The following is a 25212-nucleotide window of genomic DNA, read 5'->3' on the forward strand; positions in this document are numbered from 1 at the left end:
GCTAAGGTTTAGGCAACACCTCTACTGGCTTAGGTTTAAGCAACACCACTACTGGTTTAGGGTTAGCCAACACAACTACTGGTTTAGGTTTAGGCATCACAACTGGATTACATTTAGGCAACCCAACTGGCTTAGATAGATAGATAGATAGATAGATAGATAGATAGATAGATAGATAGATAGATAAATGCTTTAATAATCCCAGAGGGAAATTATTTTTGTCACGAACTCCAGATATACATACACAAATACACAAATAAATAAATAAATAAATATTAAGAATAAAATATAAAATATAACATATATATATCCATATATATACATACACACACACACACACACACACACACACACACATATATATATATATATATATATATATATATATATATATATATATATATATATATATATATATATATACATATACATATACATACAACATAAATACACAAAAGATAAAAGATACAACCTAAGAAAAACAAAAATATACAAATAAAAAATGTAAGGACAATATAAATATATATACAACACCATATATACACATACATATATATATATACATACATATACATACATATACATACATACATATATACACATATATACATACATACATACATACATACATACATACATACATACATACATACATATACACATACATACATATACACATATATATACATATATATATACATACATACATACATACATACATACATACATACATACATACATACATACATACATACATGCATACATACACAAAAGACAGCACTGTACAAAAAGAATTGTACAGTATTGTGCAAAAGGTGCAAGAATGTTTAGGCAGCACCACTACTAGTTTAGATTTAGGCAACCCAACTACTGGTTTAGGGTTAGGCAACACTTGTTGGCTTAGGTTTAGGCAACACACAACTACTGGCATAGGTTTAGGAAACACCACTACTGGCTTAGGTTTAGGCAACACAACTAACTGATAGGGGTTGGGCAGAACGCCCTTTCTGAGAGACGTCATCGTCAGGCAGATCCAGCCAGAGGCTGGGCAGGGCGTACCTGGATGAGCAGGTGAGAAGGGCCCCAGGCATAGGGCCAACTGTCATTCAATCGCACTGGGCTCCACCGTTATCATCATCATCAACGCTCACTGCGGCTAATGGCTAAGCTTCATCCGTGGAGCAGTACATTATTTTATTTTATTTGCCTGTTTTGGGGCTTTGCTGTTGTTATGAATAGCCTTCTTTAGTTTAGTTCATGACACAACTATACAGGCCGAGCTTTAAATATAAACAGCACGCAATCTACACTGAAACGACGCTAATCCAAGCTTTCATTGATTTCGTTACTTTTGATTCACGTCCTGCGTGGGAATGAACGACGATGACGAAACAAGAATTAGAATAAGAACAGAGAACAAACGGTTAATTGACTCCATATATAAACCCTATGCTCGTTCTTTTAGACGCACAGGCTCCAGTGGCGCAATCGGTTAGCGCGCGGTACTTATACGACAGTAATTCGCAGAGCAATGCCGAGGTTGTGAGTTCGAGCCTCACCTGGAGCAGAGTTTTTAGATGACGATCTCCTTATGCTGATATCGATACATGGCAGCGAATTCTCGTCCATGAACCAGAAAGAACAAACGCGAACCATTTCCGATCACTGCATCCATGGCATTGCTACTCGTTGATCAAGTTATAAGCAGATATTGGAAACAAGTAGTTCTGACCACAACCCTACTATTTCCTAATACCAGTCTATCATCAATATAACAGAACGAAACAAAGTGCGTTGTGATGTAGTTGTATAGTGTTGAACCCCACTTTCCACAGCAAAACAAGTGAAATAGACATCCTGCTGTAACAGCAACTTGTCAACACCAGTGGGCAGTAAAGGACAGCATCCGTCGTTTTATTAAATCAAATTAAGAGACTAGCCTGGTCTGTCAGGCCAAAACGCTGCTTATCAACTTTTGTAGGACATCAAAGGATATACTTTTTTAATCAGATGAAGAAATTCACTCAACTTTTTCCTCTTTTATTTAATCCAACACAGACGACACATGTCCATTTATTCCTTCACAGCTCTTTATACCCTCCACGCACGCGCACACACACACACACACACACACACACACACACACACACACACACACACACACACACACACACACACACACACACACACACACACACACACACACACACACACACACACTGCCTCTTGCAGCTATGTATTTAACATGTGCAAAGCAGCACATCAACCCCCCTCGTTTTGATTTACTCTTTGGGAAACACAGTGAACATTACAGCATTTGTTTCCCTTTGCATTATGGCCGATTTGACAGGAACGTTCTGTTTAGGAACGTATCCTCTGTGAAATAACAGCATTGTCCCTCATGAAACTAAACAAAAAGAACAATTTGGATGACATCATTATCATTTTATGTTTACAGATAACATAGTTGTCTCCAGCCTTTGCAAGTGTGTGTATGGGGTGGGGGTGGTTGGTGGGTGGTGGTTGGTGGTGAGGGGGGGGTCTGTCCTTCTAAGCTTTGTAAGCTGGGAATGAACAAGCGGAAGATTGCAGTAATGATGTGACCCAGATGTCCCTCCGCTGATCTGCAGGCTGAAAATGAGAGTGCAGATCAGCTTCCAATACCCCTTGTCACCTCCCTCCCTCCCTCCCTTGCTCCCTCCCTTGCTCCCTCCCTCCCTCCCTCCCTCCCTCCCTCCCTCCCTCCACCCGGGACACAATCGCTTGGTGTTAACAGCAGTGGAGCTGCATGTGTGAAAGCCTCTATGGGCTGTGAGCCAAGTACACAATGTGTACATGTTTCTGGTCTACACTCATATACATGTTGGATCTGAGTTTTTATTTTGTGTTATTTATCTGTTTTAATATGTGTGTGTTTGTGTGTGTGTGTGTGGGGGTGTGTGTGTGTGTGTGTGTGTGTGTGTGTGTGTGTGTGTGTGTGTGTGTGTGTGTGTGTGCATGCATACCTGCATCTCTGTGCGTGCGTATGTGTGCGCACTCCTGTGGGTGTGTGTGTGTGTGTGTGTGTGTGTGTGTGTGTGTGTGTGTGTGTGTATGTGTCTGCATGCATGTATGCCTGCATCTGTGTGCGTGTGTGTGTGTGCGCACTCCTGTGTGTGTGTTTTTGGTGTTGTGTGTGTGTGTTCCTGCGTGCGGGCGGGAATGAGCTCCGCTGATCCGTGTCAACGATGTCACTACGGATCAGGGTTCAGATTTGGAGGCGTGTGCCACTTGTTCTTCGGTGCTTCAGATTAGATATAACAGTTTTTTAATTTACTCTCCTGAGCCGCTTTCATAAGACGTTAACACCCAGGGCCCCCCCCCCGCCCCCCCCCGCCCCCCCCCGCCCCCCCCCCCCCCCCCCCCCAAGCCACCCCCACTCTCAGCCCATGCCACTCCTCTGCCTCAAAGCCCGAGCTGAGATCCTGATGCTCCCTGAAGACAAGACCAGGTGGCTGAGCAATCCCCTTTCTCTCTCTCTCTCTCTCTCTCTCCCTCTCTCTTTTTCGCACACACATACACATAAATGCTTGAAGTTCGCAAGCACACACCCACACACACACACACCACACACACGCACAAACTCACACACAGATCCCTGACATATGCAAGCACATACACACACACACGCACAAACTCACACACAGATCCCTGACGTATGCAAGCACACACACACACACACACACACACACACACACACACACACACACACACACACACACACACACACACACACACACACACACACACACACTCACACGCACACACACACACACAAACACACATACACACGCACCCCGCTCACTCTTATATAAACACAGACACGACAACCTAGTAGGGTCAGTGGGCCACTTTATTAAATTAGAACTTGTACTTTTCAACTGAGCTGTTGAAAGTACAGTGTGTGTCTGTTGGGGTGTGTCTGTGTGTGTGCGTGTTTGTGTGTGTGTGTGCACGTGTGTGTGTGTCAGGGAATTCAGGGTGTCGGTTGGACAAATTGGAGTGAGAGAGAGAGTTTAATATTTGGGATAAGCTGAGATTGAACATGCTGAGATCTGACCAGAATGATCACATTCTGCCGGGATAATCCCTTATCTTGGAAAATTAAATGTCCACTAGCTTCCTTTTCTTTTTTTCTTTCCCTCTTCCTTTCTTCCTTTCTCTGTTTCTTTCTTTCTTTCTTTCTTTCTTTCTTTTTTTCTGTGTGACAGTTTTTTGTCCGTCTATCTATCTGTCGGTCTTTATCTCTTTATTCTACTATTTGCACGTACTGACCACTCAACCATCCCACTTACAGACACACACACAAAAATGCCACACTTTCTCTTGCACAAGCATACACACACACAAACGTATTCATGACCCCCTCTCCCCCCTCCCCCCACACCCACACATGCTTACACATGCACTATACTCTACCACGACATGTCATCTGACCAGTATCTCTAACCCTGGCTGGAGCATCAGAGAGCTGTTCTGATATCTGAGGAGTTTTTTATTAATAAGGGAATAAATCCTAAGGGAAACACAACATGATCAGGGATGAGCACCACTATCTCCCCACAGACATCATAACTCTGATCCACTGTTGCGCTGTCTTACAAGGCTCGCAGAAAAGTTGACATCTGTATATGCACTTATGACCCTGCCATCTGCCTATTGGTTGCCACTGAATAACGTTCAATCTGATTATAATTTATACGTTTTAGTCATTTTATGAATCCACACACTAAACGGTTAACTTCCTACAAAACCATGTGCACAGAAAGGCTTAACGACTCGGTTTTAGACGGAACTATTAAGGGGATGTTCTTCAGATGATTTTATATTGTAACAGTTGATGTAGTAGTTTATGCCGTGAGAGTACATTTCAAACTTTGGAGTAATTTTCTTTCAATAGCAACACACTGCCATACATTGAAAAGCTGATATGGCAATTAATGAAACATAGAAATTTGACGATTTCACTAACTAAGTTATCGTGGATTGGGTTAAGAAACACACTCCACAAAAGCAATGTGGGAGCCTGTAGCGGTAGCCTAAATGGTCCCTATTTGACCACCAGGTGTGAATGTGGTAAGCCATTACAAGCCGTTTCAAAATCTGCCCTACCCTGTGGCATTGCGACACGACAAGTGGGAGTGTCCACCCAGATGATGCAAAGATCAGTCTACCAGCGTACCCAGTGGACTGTACCAACTGATAAATTCCCTTGGACAAAAAAGGTTTACATTACAATTTGAGTCTTTAATTTCAGATTTCTGAATGAGAGTGATATTTAATTCTAGTATGATGTATTGTAAATAGTTTGCATGTTAGTTTCAGGAATGAAAAGCCATATACTATTAATATTATTCTATATTTCTTCATTATATATTTATATTAACATATATATATATAAATCACTATTAAAATATAGTTCTAATATGCATAGACTTCAATGTTGAGAACAACACCTAAATGTTTTGCCTTAATTTTTTTATTTTTTTTTTATTTCCCTTATACCAATACAACTTTGCTCACGGTTTCTAGGTGGACAATCTCTGGCAAATCTAAACCTGTGAAGCACTTTTGAGACCGACACAACTTCACTTATTTGTTCAGACTTTGTATGTTCACATTATTGGTTTCTACTCTATATCAAGTGGTCAAATAAATAGATCTTATAACCAAGGAGTTACAGGTCTGAAATGCATGTGGAATTGGATCACCCCAGCTCCATTCCCAGTGACAGACAGGGACATACAGTAGGCCTTTATGCCAATGGTTGGGCTAACCGTCATGTATGTGTCCCTGGCTGCTGTCCAGGGTGCATTTGTAAATGCCGAAAAGAAGTATGTGATCCTACGCATGGAAATCTCATCCTGGAAGCTGCAACTCAACTCTTCTCCACCCATTGGATTGGATTGGATTTGCATTTGAACCAACCCTGGTTTCTTCCTCAGTTTGCTTTTAAATACAGGAGTCCATATGATGAAGCAACAGATTATGTTATGTCCATGCCATCTGTGTTTGAGTACAGTTTTTGCTTCTGTAATGTCTCTTTGTACGCAGTTGATGTGATGGTTTTCTCTAAAACATGGCCTTTTGAACACGAGCAGTATTAGTCATTTTAATAGAACCAGGTGATCAACGGCTCTCTTTGGTCTCATCAAATGACATCATGCAATTTTATTCCAACCAATTTAAACTGTAATTTTCTTCCAGCCCTCTCATTAAGAATGCTGCATTATGTTTGACATGCCTTCATTGTTCACAGTAAGCAGGGTCAAAGTTAACGGACGTTCCTCAACTGAAATCTGTAGTTTCAACTGTTGTTTCAACGTGCAGACGACAGATGGTAAAAGGGAAAACCGATTTCTGGGTGAACTTTGACTTTGGACAAGTGTATTTTGAATATATGAGTTAAACCTATTTTAGACAGTCAACAATTTCAACAGTTTCTTTTTAAATTTGAAACAACGTCTGAATTATTTTGAAGATTACCATGTTATCAATTCCATGCGAATTCCACTTCACGAGATGACCATGTGAACAAGTTATAAAAAGGAACTATGTAGATACGGGGGGAGAGATCTAACGCCCCCTTCGGAGAGCGTGTGGGGCTACATGAATAAACCAATGAAAATGTACTTTTGGATAGGGGCAGAGCCGATTGGCATGGAATTTGACCAATGAGTTAGGGCTTTTCCAGGACAGTACGGCCAATCAGCAAGCATATACCGAAAATAGCACCTCCTCCTGTTCAGCACCCAAAGTCGAAGGATAGCTCTGGCCTTTCAATGGAGGAAAGTGCGAGATTTGTCCGTGTTATCTAATATAACATTTCTCTGTGCCCATATTTGTTTTGGAGCGATCGGAATAGTTTATGCTGAGGTGAATGACAAAAGTGGTGTCAAAAATGCGTAAGAATCAATGCTATCCAAGCAGGGAACCACCGAGAAAGGAATTATCGCCGCTCATCTGAGGCCAATCTCGATTATTTTTTTGTCAAATAAGGAAACATAACAAGGTAGCTAGCAAGCTAACGTTAGCTTAGTGGAGAGCTAGATTGTATAATCTCCCAGCATCCGAATACAGCCCAAGGACCGAGATTGGATCCACGCCGTGAAAAACCAACCAACAGGAAAACGTAAGTAGCCAGCAATTACGTTAGCGTCTTTAGCGCAGACGTTTGACAAGCTAGAAAATCATTGTGTTGGCCATTAGCTAGCGGTTAGCATTAGCAGCACAACAAGCTAACATTAGTACACTGGCAAACAACTAGGCCTTCCCGCAGAGGGACCAGTGTAATGAGACATTAAGTTGGGCATGTGTTCATTTGGTCCGCGAGCACAAACATCCGAGGTACATACATGCAGTGAATTATTTATTCGGCAATGGATTTAAAAAAAAAAAATCTACATTTTACATGAAGGAGATCTGCACGATCTATCGACAACTTGGGGCAATGCGAGCTAGCCAATCATGAGTGAAGTGAAGCATTGAACACGTTGTCCTCCAGTGGTTAGTCTACTCCACTGAGCTGATATCGCCCTTGCTTATTCGGCTTCTTCCAGGTTAGCCGATGGCGTGCCTGACACATTTTACACTGTTTACGTTAATGTGGGAAGCCTTTTTTGGTTTTGTTATATAAATATAAGTTACGCAATCCATCCACTGTTTGCAACGGGTTTATTCAGGATACCAAACCTGATCCATTGCTGATTAACGTTAGCTACTATGGAGGTTTTACTCTGCAGCTATGGTTGGGTGTTTGGGGAATTGACTGTGCAGTGTGCTGTGCACCCTTTTGAAAGTACTTTCGTGATTAGTGCAATCAATACGTCTTTATTGGTTATTAGCTAGGCGCATGTTATTTATGTTAATTGGGTATCTGATCAACAGCAGTGCTCTATATAAAATAAGTCAAGCAAATAGTTCACAATTCGTTTATTTTTTAGGTCTAGGTCGTCAGAGATTGAATTTCTTATCTGAAATGTATGAATAAGTTATGCATTCAATGAGAGCCAATGTATTCTTATAACAATCGCTTTTAGGTGCGTCACAAGATATAGATTGTTTTGTGGTACTAAAGGCCTTTAATGCAGCGTTGAAGCAACGTTATTCTCTTGGGAATCTGGAATAACGCTACATCTTTATATCTAGGTGTGATCCAATTTGCATATGAAATCTCTACCCAGTTGTTTTAGAATAATATAATAACTAGCCCAGCACAACATGCACAATTAATTATAAAGCCCAGTATCATACGAGTATGACTTCGTCCTATTTGTAGTGTGCCCAGGTTATCCAAAGTATGACATCACCTGGAGTTTGACTTGTGTCTGTAGAGATAAGAGGTTACTTAAACACTTATACACTGAGTCAGCAATCAGGGCTCAGCGATGGAAGGCAGGGAAATCATTATCAGCAGTGTAGTGACCTAAGGGCTGTCTTTAGTTTATACTGTCTATCTATTTATTTATTTAGTTTATTCATTATTAGGCTGAATATGGGTGAGTGTATATTAAGTGGCTTGTGGAGGAGCTTCAGTCCTTAATCTGGGCTGCCTGCCTTGCATCAAACAAACACTGATTGTTTGAGCAGGTAAGGACAGCTGATAGCAAGGTGGACTTCCAAATGAAGAAACCCAAACAATCCAAGTTTAAAGAGTGTTTCAGTTCAGTTCACAGAGGGGGCTGGTCAGTCCTGCGCGGCCGCCGTCAGAGCTGAATGCCGATGTCAATACCCAGGTTACCAAAGATGGCTGCTGTATGTTCAGGGTTTCCCACAGAAAGAAGATTGAAAGCAGTGGAGGTGGCAATTAATAATGACGTGTCACTAGCCTTTCTCTTATTGTTTAAAGTGCGGGGCACAATAGAAGGGATGGGCAACATTTTTTAATTTTCCACCCAACGTCCCGTTATTCACATGCTAACGGCCACCAAAAAAATAAGCGTTTTAATCCCTGCATTTGTTTATGATCCAAATTAAGCTATTAACTTATTTTTGCAAAACATAAAATTTATTTTTTACATTACACTAATGTCTGAACCTCGTAGGGACACACATATATTTCCGCAATAGGGCCTGCACATAAAAATGCATCATGGGATTTATTTAGTTTACCATTTTGAGAAGACCCCAGAGTTGGAGTAATGCTGTTAAAATTCTAAATCAACGTAAATGTACCATTACCACCTAGGCAAATTTTATGTCACAAAACACATCCATCATAATTCAGTAAAGGGCATGTCAATGTACAATGTACACGATGTGGGCCTTACCTGTTGGAATAACACCAAATAGGTATTTCTTGGTCATAATTGATGCTCCGTCATGGGCAATGTTTACAGAATCGCTTTAGATTGCACTTATCAACTCGCGGCCATCTTGGTTCTAAGCGCTAGCTGGATTCGGAGGCTACCCGGCTAGCGTCTAGAACCAAGATGGCCGCTAAGGGAATGAGGCCCATCGCCTTTGCAGTTAACTTTCTCTTGTTACTTCTATGACTATGTGACCATTTTGCTTATTGCAATAAAAGTCCCGTCACAGTGGTTAATAAATGATGGAACAGTATTTTCTTTAGGAGAACGTTGGTATCCAAAAAGAAACGAATCGTTTCTATAAGAGGGCAGTATGTTGATAGACATAAATAAGTGCCTCTGCCTTTTTTTGGTGGAGATGGAGGAGAGGACGAGGACATTGCATGTACCCGATTGAGATTGGTCAAACCGGATATTGGAAGGCTAGATCTGTCCAAAAATGGGCCTCACAGAGGACTCGATTTTATTATATTTTATTTTATATTTTTATTGACGCGTCGAATATTATTATTATTTTATTTGTCAGGGTGAATGCAGCGCACATTATTGCATGCATAATTATAACAGTCAATGGCATAACAATCTGTGTAGATGTGTTGCGTAGAAGGTTTCTAGCAAGTTGGCTAATTTGCAATCCCAGTCCCTGGTCAGGCCTTTCTAAAACAGATAATCCAAATATAATTAAATAATAAAGAACTACAGAGTGTGAGTTACAGTCTTGTATTCTGAAGGAACAGTAGCTTTCAACGTAAATGCACCTTATTAACCTGAATTTCTTAGTTCTATCATTGGTAGTGGAACTAGTGGTTCAAGTCTCCAGTGGCCGGACAACGGGTAACCTTTTGATCTGATAACCTGATAACATGAGTTGTCAGTTGTTACAAGTCTTCTTTCTCAGTCTCTGTGGAGAGAGAAAAGTTGGATTCAAATATTTAGCCCATTTGTTTTACAAATTAAACACGCGCACACGCCGCACACGCACGCGTGTCCCCACATTTTAGTTTGTGTTTGAATCGTTCCGTCACATGACCTTGTACTCTGCTAGTTCCATTGCGAGGTAAATGATTTTGATGGTGTAAATGGTAATGTGCTGTGCCCAGTCAATTAACGTGGGTACTATTGAAAAATATATTTTTTGCTACACTAAATCAATTGGCACAATTCAATTCACTACCATAAGGGAATTATTGTTTATGCAATAGCCATCGCTTTCTCGATTCAGTAGAGGGAGTTTAGCAGATCAATTTCCGTGTGTGTGTGTGTGTGTGTGTGTGTGTGTGTGTGTGTGTGTGTGTGTGTGTGTGTGTGTGTGTGTGTGTGTGTGTGTGTGTGTGTGTGTGTGTGTGTGTGTGTGTGTGTGTGTGTGTGTGTGTGTGTGTGTGTGCATACTAGGGGTGGGGAAAAAAAATCGATCAACATAAGACTCCTTTTTCAAAAACAATTAGGTTTGCCTGTTTGTGTTTATCAGTGGATATAACTCTTTAAAATATACAAACCTATTTAAACATATTCACTTAACGCCTTGGGTCGACCCATAAACTTGGAACCATATGTTCTGAATCGAGGATACATTTTGAAACATGGCCCCCAAGAATTGAAATCTAATCATGCAATACCAAGAGATTCCCACCCTTGGTGCGGACTGAATAGCTTGTAGCTCTGTGGACTTTTCTGCCTTCTGACCCACACGGCTTCTCTATCGATGCTCCCATGTTCCTGAGAGGGTGGAGGGGCTGTTGTGTAATAGCGAGCGCTGATGAGTTAATGTGTAAACATGGGCCATGGCTTGATGGAGGTCACAAAGTCCTACCTCCATGCATTGCCACGCCCGTGAGAAACACAAGCTTGTTGTTCTGCGAGGGGCCGGAGCCTAGGATCTAAGACCCGCATTCAACGAGGAAGAGGTCCCAGACACTGAACCGCTCCTGTGTCGCTTGATTGGTTGTCTTGTGCTCTGGCATCCATGTGTGTCTCAGGAAGAGGGTGTTTTTTGTTTCGGCCTGCGGTCACTCCGTGGTCTCTTGCCCATTTGAATGGGTTTAGTGGTCGAGAGTCGCCTGGTTTCGGTCTGATGTCTCAGTAGAGCTGGTTTCTGTTCTGTTTTCTGTTATCTCTAGTTCTCCCCCATACCAATATTAGGTGTGCGTGCGCTTTAGTGCGTGTGTGTGTCCCCTTACAGGATCTGGTTACTGCCATTGCTACTACTCTTTTCTCGTGTGTGTGTGTGTGTGTGTGTGATGTCGGCACTGGATGACCAATACCTGCTAGGCAACGTCTGTGTGTTTGTTTTATTTTTGGAAAAATTGCTCTCAACGACTATCTCCACGCACACATTTAATGATAATACTGTGTTGACCCTACTGGGAAATGGCCGTTCATTGTGGTGAAGATGTCCACATCCCTTCCAGTTCCTTTTCAATGGATCGATATTGGCAAGATGATACACCGCTGGTTAACCTACCCCACCCCCCTCGCTTTTATTTTAGATCGCTGTCTCTGCCTAGTTCTACACAGACAATATATGCACACACACAGTACACCCCTAATTAGCCCAACAAAATGAACCCCAATTTAATTTGGTAATGACTTACTTTGAAACTGAACCATTCAGCTAAAAATGGATTTGCCAATAACGGCCTGACCTTTTCCATTCCATGGTTCGGTTTCTTTAAAGTTATGTTCAGCTCCTAGCACGAGAAGTAATTAAACAGATTATTGTAAAGGCGTTTTCGCCTATAGCGTGGTCCGATTCTGGAGAGAGGTTGCGACATGGTTGCATTATTCATTTTGTCAAGTTAATGTTCACACAGCCCTTTGTAAAGTGAGCCAAACTTAAACAATTTAACACATGTCGAACAGGTCATTTGGCAAACCCCTTCTGGTTGAAGATGTAGAACGGTATCATAGCCTGCCAACACTCTGACCTAATGATTCCTACGATATATCAATCATTTACTTTATATAGAAGACTGTAAGAGCATTGGTTTCCGACCCACTTGATTTGCTTCCTATTGCGAGGTCAGGTTACATCCATGCCCTCATCTGGGACTGAACCGTACTCCACTTGGTAAGCAGACATAGTCACGTCTTCCCCGGTGAGCACAGCAGGTTTCGTGGTTCCCTGTGCGCAGCACCAGTGTTCCTCCTCTCAAAACTAAAAAAGAACCGTGTGGTTGCTTCAGTGTTATAGTTCGGCGTGTAGCTCAGGTGTGATGTAAAGCCCCCTTTAATGTCGGCTCCTTTTTTTAAGGACTGTGTTGAACTCGGTGGATTGGAAGAAAATAAATAATGAAAAAACAATGCATTTAAAGCTGCAGTAAGTAACTTTTGGAAATCTAACCAGAGTGAGCTATGATTTGGAAGAATCCAACAGAAAATTCCAGCCAGTCCTTTAAGCCTCCCTTCAAAGCCACTCCCCCAAAACACATGACCAGCTCATTAGCTTTATCAATAGGTCTGCCTAGGCTTTAGCAAGACTCCAGCCTTATGAAATCAGTGCACAGGCACGAGTGTGCGTAGATAGTCTGGTAAATAAACAGGTAGGCCTCATGACAGGCCTGCAGGAGACAAGGATATGTGATTTATAGAGATTCTCAGGATATATAGAGAATTTCAACTAATTGGAAAAAATGCTTACCCTAGCTTTAAATGGAACGCTTCCCTTCTGGCACTTGAATTCCTCCATTTTTTTTTTACAGTGAATCTTAATGCGGTATTTCGGTGACTTTCACTAAAATACCGCATCACTTTTCATAGTATTCGATAGACTGCTGAGACAGTAGTTGGAGCAATTGTCCTCTGGATGACTCTGCAATGTGTGTGATTATCGCAACACAGAGTAAGGCAGCCCTATTGTTAAAATAAAACAACCCGGCACCCAACCAAAAACAAAAGTTTTTCCACACGCCACAGCAGAGCGGCGGTATAAATAGATCCGATCAGGATGCCTCTAGCTAACGGCTATCAGTGCTTGACGGCTAGATGTCTGCCGATGGACAGGAAGCAGGAAGAGAGGTCGGTCAAACGTGAACTAAGTGGCTGTCCTCCCCCCCCACCCTGGGCATGAAATCCAAACCAGCACAGGGGCTATTTATAGAGCGTCTTTCTCACACTCATAGGCTGGCTACCGAGTTGACACAAATACACCCTTGCCCCTACCACACACACGCTAACATGCTTGCATACATGCGGGTCATGCAAGCACATCCGTGCACATTTAGCTGAAGGGAGCCTGAGTCAATACTGGCACATACCAGCCTTTTTTTGGGAACATGCCCCAGCTGCGTTGGCATTTTTGTGCTTATGGTTTTATGTACCGTCCCTGCCCCAGTTGACAAGGACAGGTGATTCCCCCCCCCCCCCCCCTCCCTCTACCCGCCTCCACCTGGACCTTTCTGTTGGCGGACGGAAAGACACCATTCGCTCGCCACGCCCTGGGCTAGCGTGAACCGTTTCTGCTGACCAGGCATCAGAACTAGAGGAATTTCAGTGGCTGCATTAGTGTGCTTTGGGTCGGTTTTTTTGCCCTTCTTAACCAGTTCCCTGGACTCTTTGAGTTACCTTCATGACTCTGTCAGGATACCAGTGTACTTTTGACGGGCAATCGCAATGACAGACTTGCACAGGCAAGAAGCTCCATTCAAAAGGCTGACTAGACCCCACATGTTGGCATCAGGGATTACGCTTGATTTCACTTAACATCATTTTCAGTTTCACAGCTTCGTACTCGTATTGTAGGCGTAACCTACATCTCAGGCCTAGGAAAAGGTGTGTGTGTGTTTGTGTGTGTGTGTGTGGCGTGTCTTTTCTTCTCAGGTGTGCCCTGTAATCCTGATCTGCTGAGGATCCTCTGCTATCTTTATCGCTGCCGTGACCTCTCAAAGTGTCATCAACCATGAAGTTATTATAAGCGCGGCTCTCGCGCGGCGGGTGACCTTCAGTCCAGGCGCTAAGCTGCTCCTTGCTGGCTTTTTATTTATTTTTATTCCCTTTTATGTTTCCGGTGTTTTGCCCACTTATTGTCTGAGTGCACTGATGATACAAACGTGTTCCATGTTGTTTTTAAATGGATGTATTTCCGGTTGCTTTGTTGGAACAGAGTTGGAAAGCTCCTTCTGCTGAGGCGCTTTCGGGGACAGTACTTTTTGGTCTGTTACACAAGGGTTACAGAAAACTTTCTTTGACATGGCCCCAGTCACAAATAAACATGTCTCTGAGAGTTTATTGGTGACTGGAGCCGTGTCATTTAAAATAAGTAATATAAACTAATCGGTAGGTTGAATAAATCAAAGCAGCCTTGATTCCAAACGAAACTGAGTCAACCTATTGGTGCAGCAGCGTATGGATTATTGTAAAGTTAAAGGTCTGGTGTTAATAATAGACGCAGAAGGTAGCACGGTACCGCTGATGGCCTGATAACCATCGTTAAACCTGCCCCCCCCCGGTCTTGTCTCCCTCCCAGCTGTAAGCAGCCATGGGTGCGTTCCTAGACAAGCCGAAGACGGAGAAGCATAGTGCCCACGGCGAGGGCAACGGCTTGCGCTACGGCCTGAGCTCCATGCAGGGCTGGCGGGTCGAGATGGAGGACGCCCACACGGCCGTGGTGGGCCTGCCGCACGGACTCACCGACTGGTCCTTCTTCGCCGTGTACGACGGGCACGCCGGCTCCCGCGTGGCCAACTACTGCTCGGGCCACCTGCTGGAGCACATCCTCTCGGGCGGCGGCGGCGCCGACTTCGGCTCGGGCAGCGCGGCGGCGGTGGAGGGCGTGAAGGACGGCATCCGCTCGGGCTTCCTGAAGATCGACGAGTACATGCGCAGCTTCTCGGACCTGCGGCAGGGCCTGGACCGCAGCGGGTCCACGGCGGTGGGCGTGCTGCTCAGCCCCACGCACCTCTACTTCATCAACTGCGGCGACTCGCGAGCCGTGCTGTGCCGCGGCGGCCGGGTGGGCTTCTCCACGCAAGACCACAAGCCGTGCAACCCGCGTGAGAAGGAGCGCATCCAGAACGCCGGCGGCTCGGTCATGATCCAGCGGGTGAACGGCTCGCTGGCGGTGTCGCGGGCGCTGGGCGACTACGACTACAAGTGCGTGGACGGCAAGGGGCCAACGGAGCAGTTGGTCAGCCCCGAGCCGGAGGTGTGCGTGATGGAGCGGGCGGCAGAGGGCGACGAGTTTGTGGTGCTGGCGTGCGACGGCATCTGGGACGTCATGACCAACGAGGAGCTGTGCGAGTTTGTGCGCTCGCGGCTACAGGTGTGCGAGGACCTGGAGAAGGTCTGCAACGCCGTGGTGGACACCTGCCTGCACAAGGTGAGACGGGAGGCGCACACACACGCACACGCGCGCGTGCACAGTTTTTTTGACGAAGTCCTGGAAATGTCACAATTGTCTGCTTGGATTTTGTTTCAACGGTTGAGAGACGTATGGTGACCTGCTGACCTTGTTCGGACTTTAGTTGAAGTCACATTACCTTCAATAGGAGACCCAAAACGTATTCCTTTTTAGGAAACAAACCTTAATGAGATAATGATTTGGGGATTTAATATGAGAAAGAATAGATCCTTTCACATCATCGTAGGACAAACAGTCCTACTTGTGTCACTCGTAACACTAATTAAGGGTGTGCTACTTTTTATACCAGGGCACGTAGACCAAGACCATAGTCCAATGTGTGTTATCTTGTCCTATCGTCTACAACCCTGGTACATAAAAAGACGACGCCCATTATAAGGGCGACCTCTGGGTTCGTCCTACGATGAGGCCTGATCACCATGACGGAGGATTTACCAGCCAAAACATTGTAAACAACACACCCACGCCCATGACGAGGATCGAGTTTAAGTGATGGCTTTGTATCAACCAACCCACGAGGCTGAAGGTCAAAGCCGCGGTCTGACATTAAGAGTTGGTGAGGGATGGGGAACTGAAATCTTTCACCTGGGAGCAGCTACTCCCCGCTACTTATTTGAAATCACTTGTTGTGATTTCAAATAAGTCGTACTAGTTGTGATACGTATGATTTAAAAAAAAAACAAAAAAAAACGTTTTTGTTTCTTTTCTGTGCTCTGACTGCCTGAAAAGGTGCCAGGGAAAGCAGAGGAATACGTAAAATGTAAACGTAGGTTTGAAAGCGGAAGAAGAAAGTCTTCTCTGCTTTCAGGAAAAATATGACTATGTTGGAAAGGCCCACGCGTTTGTAATGCCCCCCCCTCCTCCCCCCCCCCCCCCCCCTCACCCTAGGGGAGCAGGGACAACATGAGCGTGGTGCTGGTGAGCCTACCGGGCGCGCCCAAGGTGACCGAAGAGGCCCTGAAGAAGGAGGAGGACCTGGACAAATACTTGGAGTCGCGGGTTGAGGGTAAGTATGGACTGCGTCCTACTACCCCGATACCGCCAATTACCCTCCACGTTATCACCGTAGTTTACAGAAGAATCTCCTTGTATGATAATGAATTGGCGTAGATGGCGTTTATTTATTTTGCAAGGCACTCTTGTGTTTCTCACACATACGTGTGTGTGTTTGTTCCGGGGGTCCAGAGCTGCTGGGACGCTTCGGGGACGAGGGGGTCCCCGACCTGGTGTCTGTTCTGCGGAGCATCGCCACGGAGACCGTGCCCAACCTCCCACCTGGTGGAGGCCTGGCCAGCAAGTAAATAACAAACAGACGCACAATGAGACACGCACTGAAACAGACACAGAGACACACACACACTCTCTCTACGCTCAGGAATCTGAGACGATGAAGAAGAGGGAGTCGTCTTTATGTTAACACTAAACCTTGTTTGTTTGCGTGTCAACAGACGGAGTGTAATCGAGGCCATGTACAACAGGCTGAACCCACACAGGGAAGAGGAAGGGGTGAGTTCATCCGTTTGACCTCTCACCCTCTTTGACCATTCATCCCATCTCTTAGCCACACCCCCAGTGCCCCCCCCCCCCCCCCCCCCCCCGACACAAAACCTGAGCTTCATAAGCTGCATAAATAAGAGCTAGACTGCCTTAGTGTAGATTCAGAAGAACGCTCCTCTAAAGTTTATTCTGACTAATATATGTTGTGTGTGTTTGTGTGTGTGTGTATTTGTGCGTGTATGAAGAGGCGCTAGGACGAATGAGTGTGTATCTGGTGTCAACGGCCGGTTGGAGGTTGGTTTCGGGCGGACGAAAAATTGCAATCGCTGTCTGTTGAGACACATTTTGACACATTTTTTAACATTTGTCTGCGAACCCTTTTTGAATGAACGTGCCAATTCTTCGGTTACAATCAGCAAGCTTTTCAACCCCCTTTTCCGCCCCATGACGTGTTTGTAGCGTTGTTAAAGAATAAACAAGTGTCAACGTCAACATCTGCGAAAATTCACTGCGGTTTCATGAGGCCGTCTCTCCCTGAATTCCTTTGCTATTCGGCCAACGGCAGGCTCAAGGAAAGGATTGTGCTTACGATCTCTGCAAGGGCTGTTAAGAGGACAGGTCGCTTTTGTTAGTTTTTTCCCCGTGTGCGTCTTTGTTTTAGTGATGATAATCTTGGGAGGCAGGGTCTCTTTATCGCATAGTAATACGGGTGCCACGGTCCCTTTCCTTTCTCCTGCGTGGTCAACATCTCTGCTCCGTGGTCACATTTTTCTTGCGAGGGGAAGATTTTGCCACACTGGTGTCAACCCTGCTGTCGTCACAGCGGGCGGGCTTGTGTCTTCTGCTCCGAGTCCTGCTTTCGCACGACCGCCTACACGCGGTTGCTGCAGTGCTTGTTAGGTGTGTGTGTGTGTGTGTTTGTGTGTGTGTGTGTGTGTGTGTGTGTGTGTGTCTTTGTGTGTGTGTGTGTCTTTGTGCGCATGGCTTTTGTGGCCACGTGCACAGTCTGACCGTGGCGTGTCGCCCCAGGCCTCTGCGGGCCGAGGCAGTGCTGGAGAGGAGGAGTTGGAGGAAGAGGAGGAGAGTGCGGAGGGTGGAGGAAGAGGAGGAGGAGGAGGAGGAGGAGGAGGAGGCGGCGGCGGTGGCGCTGGCGCTGGAGGTGGCACGGCGGCCCACCTGCTGGAGGCCCTGCGGCAGTTCCGCCTGCACCACCGGGGGCAGTACCGCGCCGTTCTCGAGGAGTCCCTGTCCTCCTACCTCGTGCAGGGAGAAGACTCTGGCTCGGGCCCCGGGGCCCCCAAGGAGGGACAGTCTTTGGACGCAGCACGTCAGCGAGACCCGGCTGCCTCCCCTCCCTCCCTCCCCTCGCCCCCGCCCTCCCCCGCCTCCCCCGAGGCCGGCCCAGACGCCACCGGCCCGCCAAGCTTTCCCTCTGTCTGACCCCTCCGCTCGCCCTGCCGCCACCGCTCCTTCCTGCTCTTGAACAACCCTGTGCCACCCACTCCCCCCCCCCCCCCCCCCCGTACCCTGTCACGACGACCTCCTGACCACGGGGCCACACTGCCCTCTCCTCTTCCTCCTCCTCCTCTTCCTCCTGCCATCCTTAGCGCGGCTGACTCCCCTCCGGGCAGAAGCAAAGCCGGTCCGTCGTCCTCTGGCCGCTCCGTCCTCTCCCCCCCCCCCCCCCCCGCCGGGCTTTGAATCACCTCTAGCCCTCTACCGCTTCAATATACTAACCGCCACCGCGCAAAACCCTGCCCAATCCTGCCTTCCTCCCCACGAACCGCACCACCACCACCACCACAGAACAGCAGCAGCAGCCGTATCAGACAGTAGGGCCCAGACGCACCACCACCACCACCACCACAGAACAGCAGCAGCAGCCGTATCAGACAGTAGGGCCCAGACGGTGGCGGGGAGGGGGGAGGGGGGGGGGGGGAGAAAGAGACTCAGCCTTCAGTTCGCCGCTGTGCTGCTGTCAGACGTCCTCCCAAGCATGGGCTTGAATGTGCGCCTGTGTACGTCTGTGGCTGTCTGCGTGGAGAGCGGTGTGGGGGAGAAGGGAGGGGGGGGGGGGGGACGGACGGACGGACAGTGTGGGAACTTCTGGTAGCAAAAGCGCAAAAACCAACCAAACCATGTGATTTGTATTTTCTAGTCCAGGCTACGTTGAGGACTGTACTTTCACATCATCCACTCCCCACCTCTATAGTGTTCCCCCGCATATAAGTATATCTCCCACATCTCTCCCCCCCCCCCCCCCCCCCCTAGCCTTTATACGAACCCTTTCACAATACTACAGGATATTTTAAACCAGACGGAATACCTCTTCTTAGGAGTCTTGTTAGTGCTTTCTTTCTTGTTCTTCGATTTCTTTTCTTTTTTTAAAACAAAGGCTCACATGTTACCTGTCAGCTGGGGTCTGCTTACTAGTGTCATATAGATTGTATAATGCACTAATACTGACAACACGAACCACGGCGATGCACAAATGATGAATTGCTGTACCAGCCGTGGAGAAAAAGCTCCTGAAGTCAGAATTTGGGTACAGACAGACTTCAGACAAGAAAATGTAAAAAATAAATAAATTGTAATGGTAGGGAGGAAGGTTGTGGAGTATGGCCTCTATTAATGCCCCCTACCTGCTAGAATTGGAAATGCATACACTTGCAATTACTTCTAATCGATCTAAAGCTTCACTGTACGTGGACCAGTATACGAATAAAAGCTCTTCGTACGTGTGTCTGTCTGATTCTAAATGTTTGTGTGCTGTTGTTTTGGGGCCAAGAGCCAAACGAGATCAGATTCCTCCCACGTAAAAGCGAGCTAACAAATGAATAAGATTTTTTGGACGAAACAAATAATGTAATAAAAGAACCATTGTTTCACGTGACTGACTTTTTGTACCTCAACACTGATTCCCCTATGAAAACTTCCTCTCTTGTGTTGCCGTAGCTTAATTTTTAGGGCAGTGCCTGTCGCGAAAGTTCAGGGTATCCATTCCCCACGTAGTAACATTAACAAAACAAAAACAACATTCACTGGGCTGTAAAGTACTGTCTGAAATACAACCCCCCCCCCCCCCCCCCATATAAATGCATTAAGACGTGCGGCTTGGCATCCCGTAGGTTGAGGGTCAGAGTTAATGCTCGTGTTGTGCGAGGCCACCACTAGGTTGTTATTGTCCGGCCAGGTGAGCCGACTCAGGTAGTACATGTGTTGGCAGGGGGGAGGGGGGATTTATACAGGGGGCATTTAAATGGATGTACTCCTTGGCAGGAGTGATCGAAACCCCCCCCCCCCCCCCTTCTCTCGTGCAGGTCTCTTTCTCTTTTCCTCTCTAACTCTTGTGAACCTCTCGGATGTAGGGAAGGGAAAGCGAAGCGCACGCCGTGAGAAACACGGTCAGTGTAAACTCTGGTCGCCAGCTGTCGTACAGAAGTGCAGTGCCGCGTTTTCGGAAAAAAAACCTCTGAACACCTCTCTTCCTCCCGCCCTTGTGCTCTTCTCTCCCCTCAGAGTGCCGGTGACCTGGAGGATCCCTGGTAGCCATGGTAACGACCCCTGCCCCCCACCTCCCCCCCCCCCCCTCCCATGTCTCCTCCCAGTGATCAGTGCAGCCGTCGATTTGGAGGAGTTACCCAATGTTTTTTTTTATTTTATTTTTTGGGGGGCCATGGCTCCTCCACTTGGAAAGAAGGCATGCAAAGTGTGCTGGGAGAGCTGGGGGCAAAACGTGTGTGTGTGTCTGGCAACGAGGATGATGATGACGACGACGAGGATGAAAACGACTACTACACATACACACACACATACTACACACCTACACACACATGCACACACACACATGCACCGATCACCCCCCCCCCACCCTGCCCGAGGAATCTCTACAGAAATATTAAGAAATTAAGGACTGATCGTATTGGTAGACATGATTATTTTTTTCCATTGAGGGTTGTTATTTTTTTTCAGTGTTTATCTTTGTTTTTGTTTTTTTTGGAATGTTGACATTGATCACCTGACTTCAAAAGGATTATGAGGACCTATTGTGTTGTGCGTGTGTTTATGTGTGCGTGTGTGTGTGTGTGTGCGTGTGTGTGTGTGTGTGTACGCATGTGCGTGCCCATGTGAGTGTAACAATGTCTTGCAGAGGGGCCGAGGTGAGAAGACGTCAGACAAAAGACTGGGCAATATTTCTCCTCTCACAGCCTTGTTTAGTGTGCTCCTGGTTCAGAGTCCTGCAAACCCCCCCCCATACACACATGTACACACACTCAAACAGGCACACTGCAGCACCCAGTAGTATTCTTACTTGGTGTCCCAAATGTTCACCTTATTCAAACTGGTGTTTAAAGGAGAGGGTTGTGGAACGTTTCTGTGGGTGTGTGTTCCCCCCCCCCCCCCCTAATAAGAATAAGAAAAATACGAATGTTGTCCCAAGAGTTGAGCTAATTGCTGTGCTCGTTGTTTAGAGTGGCTCAGAACCCCTCCCCTCCTAAAAGCAGGACAACTGGCCGCTTCACACGCACACGCACACACACAAACACACACACCACCAATACCATTAGCAGCTACCTGGCCGTACAGTGGTGGTGTGGGCCTGTGCCTCTCACCTGCTCACCTGGCCTCTGTCACCCCCCCCCCCCCTCCCTTGCGGCAGACCCCAGCTACCCTCCATGTCTAACACAGTTTTTAACCCCCTCCTCTGGTTCTCAGACTGCATTGGTAATGTTTGTATTTTGCCGTTGTTTGATTGCACTCACATTTGATTACAGAAAGCGTCTATATATGAAATAAAACTCCTGCCAAGGGCCAGTGGTCGCCGTCTCCTTCAATTGTGTTTGCGTGTGCGTGCGTGTGTGCACAGACACATCTGCTCACTGATCTTATTTTATTTTCAGAAGTGATGAGGTGCCTTCTTTTCGCAGTTTATCATAAACCGTAAATCGATACAAAATTGTGCTGAAAGAAATCTTCCAGCCCTTGCAGTGTAGCACGATTCATACTTTGAATGACGTCATTATCGTTGTCCACCCATGTGGGCAATAGAGTGGCGAAGTCACGCCCCTTCCGGTAGGGCTCATGGGACCTATGAGATCGAAAAATATGAATGGGTGTCAATGGAGAGAAAATAATTATTTTCTGGTCCCAGTCTTTATATGCCCTGGATTACACATATGTTGTTTGTGGATTTAAATGATAATTTTTCATGCAAAGAAAACTAAAAATGTTCGTGAAGAAGTTTGATAATTTTAGGTTTTATGTGAGGCCGCTTTGTGAACTACAGCTCTTCGCTGCTCTCGACGCATATGATATACGTCACCACACCCGCCCTTGGAACTCGGCACAGAGATGGCGATCTCTCTGCCCCACTTCACCGCTTTTTCCAAGGGGAGGATAAAAGCATCGAAAGAGGTGAAAACCATTATAAGTCGGGGCACGTGCAGAGTTTCAGTTATGCCGATGGGAAGATTGTCGGTCTTCTCCACGCCAGTCGCAGGGAGCGTGACGTCACATACGAGCCGTGTAGTCTTTCTCGTTGTGTTTTCTCTACAGCCTTTATCTGAACAATTGCACAATAAACGGTCGAACTCTTTGCATGAAAAATTATCCTTTAAATCCATATTCATATTAGACATTCTCTGTCTATAGTATCTGTCTGCGTCCTGCAAGACGGAGGCGTAACTTGTAGTAGGAGGCGTAACTTGTACTAGGAGGCGTAACTTGTTCTTTTCTAAATCGCGGTCCACGCGAGATCTTTCTATTTTCGCGGTAAACAAAAAGCGTTGTAAATCACGGTTCACACGAGATCTTCATTGAAGTCGGGTCTTCCGATATTCATGACGGTAAGTAAATTTAAGGCCTAATATTTGAGGTCCGAGTTGCGGTCATTTATGTACCTGCGCACCACTGCTACATACAGATCACTTCCGCGATTTAGAAAAGTACTAGACACGCCTCCGACTACAAGTTACGCCTAGTGCAAGTTACGCCTCCTCCGACTACAAGTTACGCCTCCGTCTTGCAGGACGCAGACAGACCCAACTCCATGTGGGGCCGCGACGAGTGCGCGCAGTGAATAAATGCCACAAGACGAGATCTGCCGTCACCCATATTTCTATAATTCTTCCATAAAACAATATAAAATACAGAGATTGAGATTGTGTTGAACTCCTGGGGATGTAAATGCAGTTTTCTTTTCTAAATCGCATGCGTGCTCTTCTTCTTGATTATAATGGCGTTTAGCAAACAACGTTGTGGTTCATTACCGCCCCCAGCGGGCTTGGAGGACGGGTCGGGAAACTCGAGTGTGTTGAAGGCGGACAGACGCGGACGTTCAGCTGTAGCATGATGTATGATTGATATGATTGTCGAACCGCGCGCGCGTCCGCGGGACCAGTACACGTCCGCAGCTAAACGCAGACGCGGAAAGTATGTCCGAGCCTTTCGTGTGCTTTTCTAATGTATAATCTCTTTTTGATTGTTCTTCAGACAAAGCCATGTAATTTATAAAAGTAATCTATAGATTAACTGGCAAATACTTTTTTGAGTTGCAGCCCGAATCGAATCAAATAACATTGGCCAAATAGAAGGATTAGAACGAAAGATTTCAGCCCGCCCCAATCCTCCAGTAAAAAAGGAGCAATATACAAAATATACAAAACACAGAAGGTCTAATCTGTCACTTTTATCTAAATTTGATCCTGATCTGTAATCATAATCATGGAGTATCTTAAAGGTGTTTCCAATCTGGAGGAGGGGGGGGGGGGGGGGGGGGGGGATTATAGGATTTCAGTGTGCCCAAATGCCCATGTAGATCTGTGTCTATGTACGTGCACGTGATACACACATGGTACCCTGTTGTCCCATGTGATGACATGCACCACTCTGGCAAAGTAGAGGTTTGAGTCGAAGAAAATGTTCCTTACAAATCCACAAATGTTTAATTATGTCAACGCTCCATTGGCCACTTATCAGAGCTTTTCAAATCGGTGTTCTTTTACACCTAACTTCAGATATGAAGGTTAAACTTGTTCATATACACAAATTTAACATACACCGACTGATTCGTCTCCGTGCACTGAGTTGCAGCTGTGCCGTCTAACCTTTGTAAAGCGTTTAAAGCGGTGGCGGGCATTAAGTGAGTCCAGCAGTAGCTGTAACTGAGTGTGTGTGAGGTGTAGAGGGAGCGCTGTAGTCTCATGGCTCTGCAGAAACGGCCAACAAAGGTGCCTGCGCTGATATCTGCTCCATTCATGCACCTCTCAAGGCTGGCCAGCGCCATTCGATTTCCAGCCCTCTTAAGATCTCCCATATGGGGCCTATAGGAGGATCTGCCAGTACTGAGCTTCATGTGCATGTTGTGCTCCTTGTAGTTCTCTCTCTCTCTCTCTCTCTCTCTCTCTCTCTCTCTCTCTCTCTCTCTCTCTCTCTCTCTCTCTCTCTTCCGTGCACTCTTGCCCGCTCCATCCATCCCACGTGCTGCCGTGTCACTCGCCACTACTGCTCCTCCGTCTTCATATTCTTCCATCCACTCTCTTTCTTTTGTATATAATATTTCTCTCTCACCTCCATTTGTAACCTTGACTGTTTGGGGGGCAGGGGACGACGACGACGATGACAACACACATTTAGATCCGCACACACACACACACACACACACACACACACACACACACACACACTTAGTTTTCCATCTCAAAATGTATGAGATGCATATCAAACTAGAATCCACTCCTCGGAATTATATTTGATCGCACATGTGATTTGTGTGAGTGGTTTTTGGGTGTGCGGGTGGGTGTGCACAGGAGGGAGATTGCACATGCACGTGTGCCTCTTCAGTGTGTTTATGAGCATATGATTTTGAGTGGAGTAATTTAGCAGATGAGCATGAGGCCATTGTTAGAGGGATAATCCGGCTCTCGCTGCTCAGAAGGGTTAACACGAAGCAGATTAGGCCAGATTACCCCTGACCACACCAGACAGGGCTATCCCCCTCCCACCCTCCCACCC

At 46.0% G+C, this 25212-nt stretch overlaps 1 protein-coding gene and 1 non-coding gene across 8 annotated transcripts; both read left to right on the forward strand.

The window, feature by feature from the left end:
• Positions 1-1473: 1473 nt before the first annotated feature.
• On the forward strand, positions 1474-1567 carry trnai-uau (transfer RNA isoleucine (anticodon UAU)). The gene is made up of 2 exons: positions 1474-1511; positions 1532-1567. It is a non-coding gene; the product is annotated as a tRNA-Ile (tRNA).
• A 5199-nt stretch (positions 1568-6766) lies between these two features.
• Positions 6767-22014, forward strand: ppm1bb (protein phosphatase, Mg2+/Mn2+ dependent, 1Bb). 7 transcript variants are annotated; one of them, XR_009522750.1, is made up of 7 exons: positions 6767-7171; positions 14809-15660; positions 16591-16708; positions 16888-16999; positions 17151-17208; positions 20520-20603; positions 20719-22014. XR_009522750.1 is itself a non-coding variant. In XM_060035985.1 (7 exons), exons 2-6 carry the CDS (start codon positions 14821-14823, stop codon positions 17451-17453), a joined length of 1137 nt encoding a protein of 378 aa, XP_059891968.1. In that variant the 5' UTR covers positions 6767-7171; positions 14809-14820; the 3' UTR covers positions 17454-17493; positions 20719-22014. The 7 variants fall into 7 exon arrangements, 6 of the variants coding, with proteins under 6 accessions (XP_059891968.1, XP_059891965.1, XP_059891969.1 ...); XM_060035985.1 differs by lacking the exon at positions 20520-20603 and adding an exon at positions 17445-17493; XM_060035982.1 differs by having other exon boundaries at positions 20568-20603.
• Positions 22015-25212: the final 3198 nt, after the last annotated feature.

This window comes from Gadus macrocephalus, chromosome 18, assembly GCF_031168955.1.
Source record: "Gadus macrocephalus chromosome 18, ASM3116895v1".
Taxonomy (NCBI): Eukaryota; Metazoa; Chordata; class Actinopteri; order Gadiformes; family Gadidae; genus Gadus; species Gadus macrocephalus.

Bases quoted from the DNA above. Each gene is read 5' to 3' on its own strand.
- ppm1bb (XM_060035981.1), top strand. From the start codon at position 14,821: ATGGGTGCGTTCCTAGACAAGCCGAAGACGGAGAAGCATAGTGCCCAC. The intron at 17,000-17,150 runs GTAAATAACAAA...GCGTGTCAACAG, and splicing joins GGTGGAGGCCTGGCCAGCAA to ACGGAGTGTAATCGAGGCCA. The intron at 17,209-18,228 runs GTGAGTTCATCC...GTGTCGCCCCAG, and splicing joins CACACAGGGAAGAGGAAGGG to GCCTCTGCGGGCCGAGGCAG.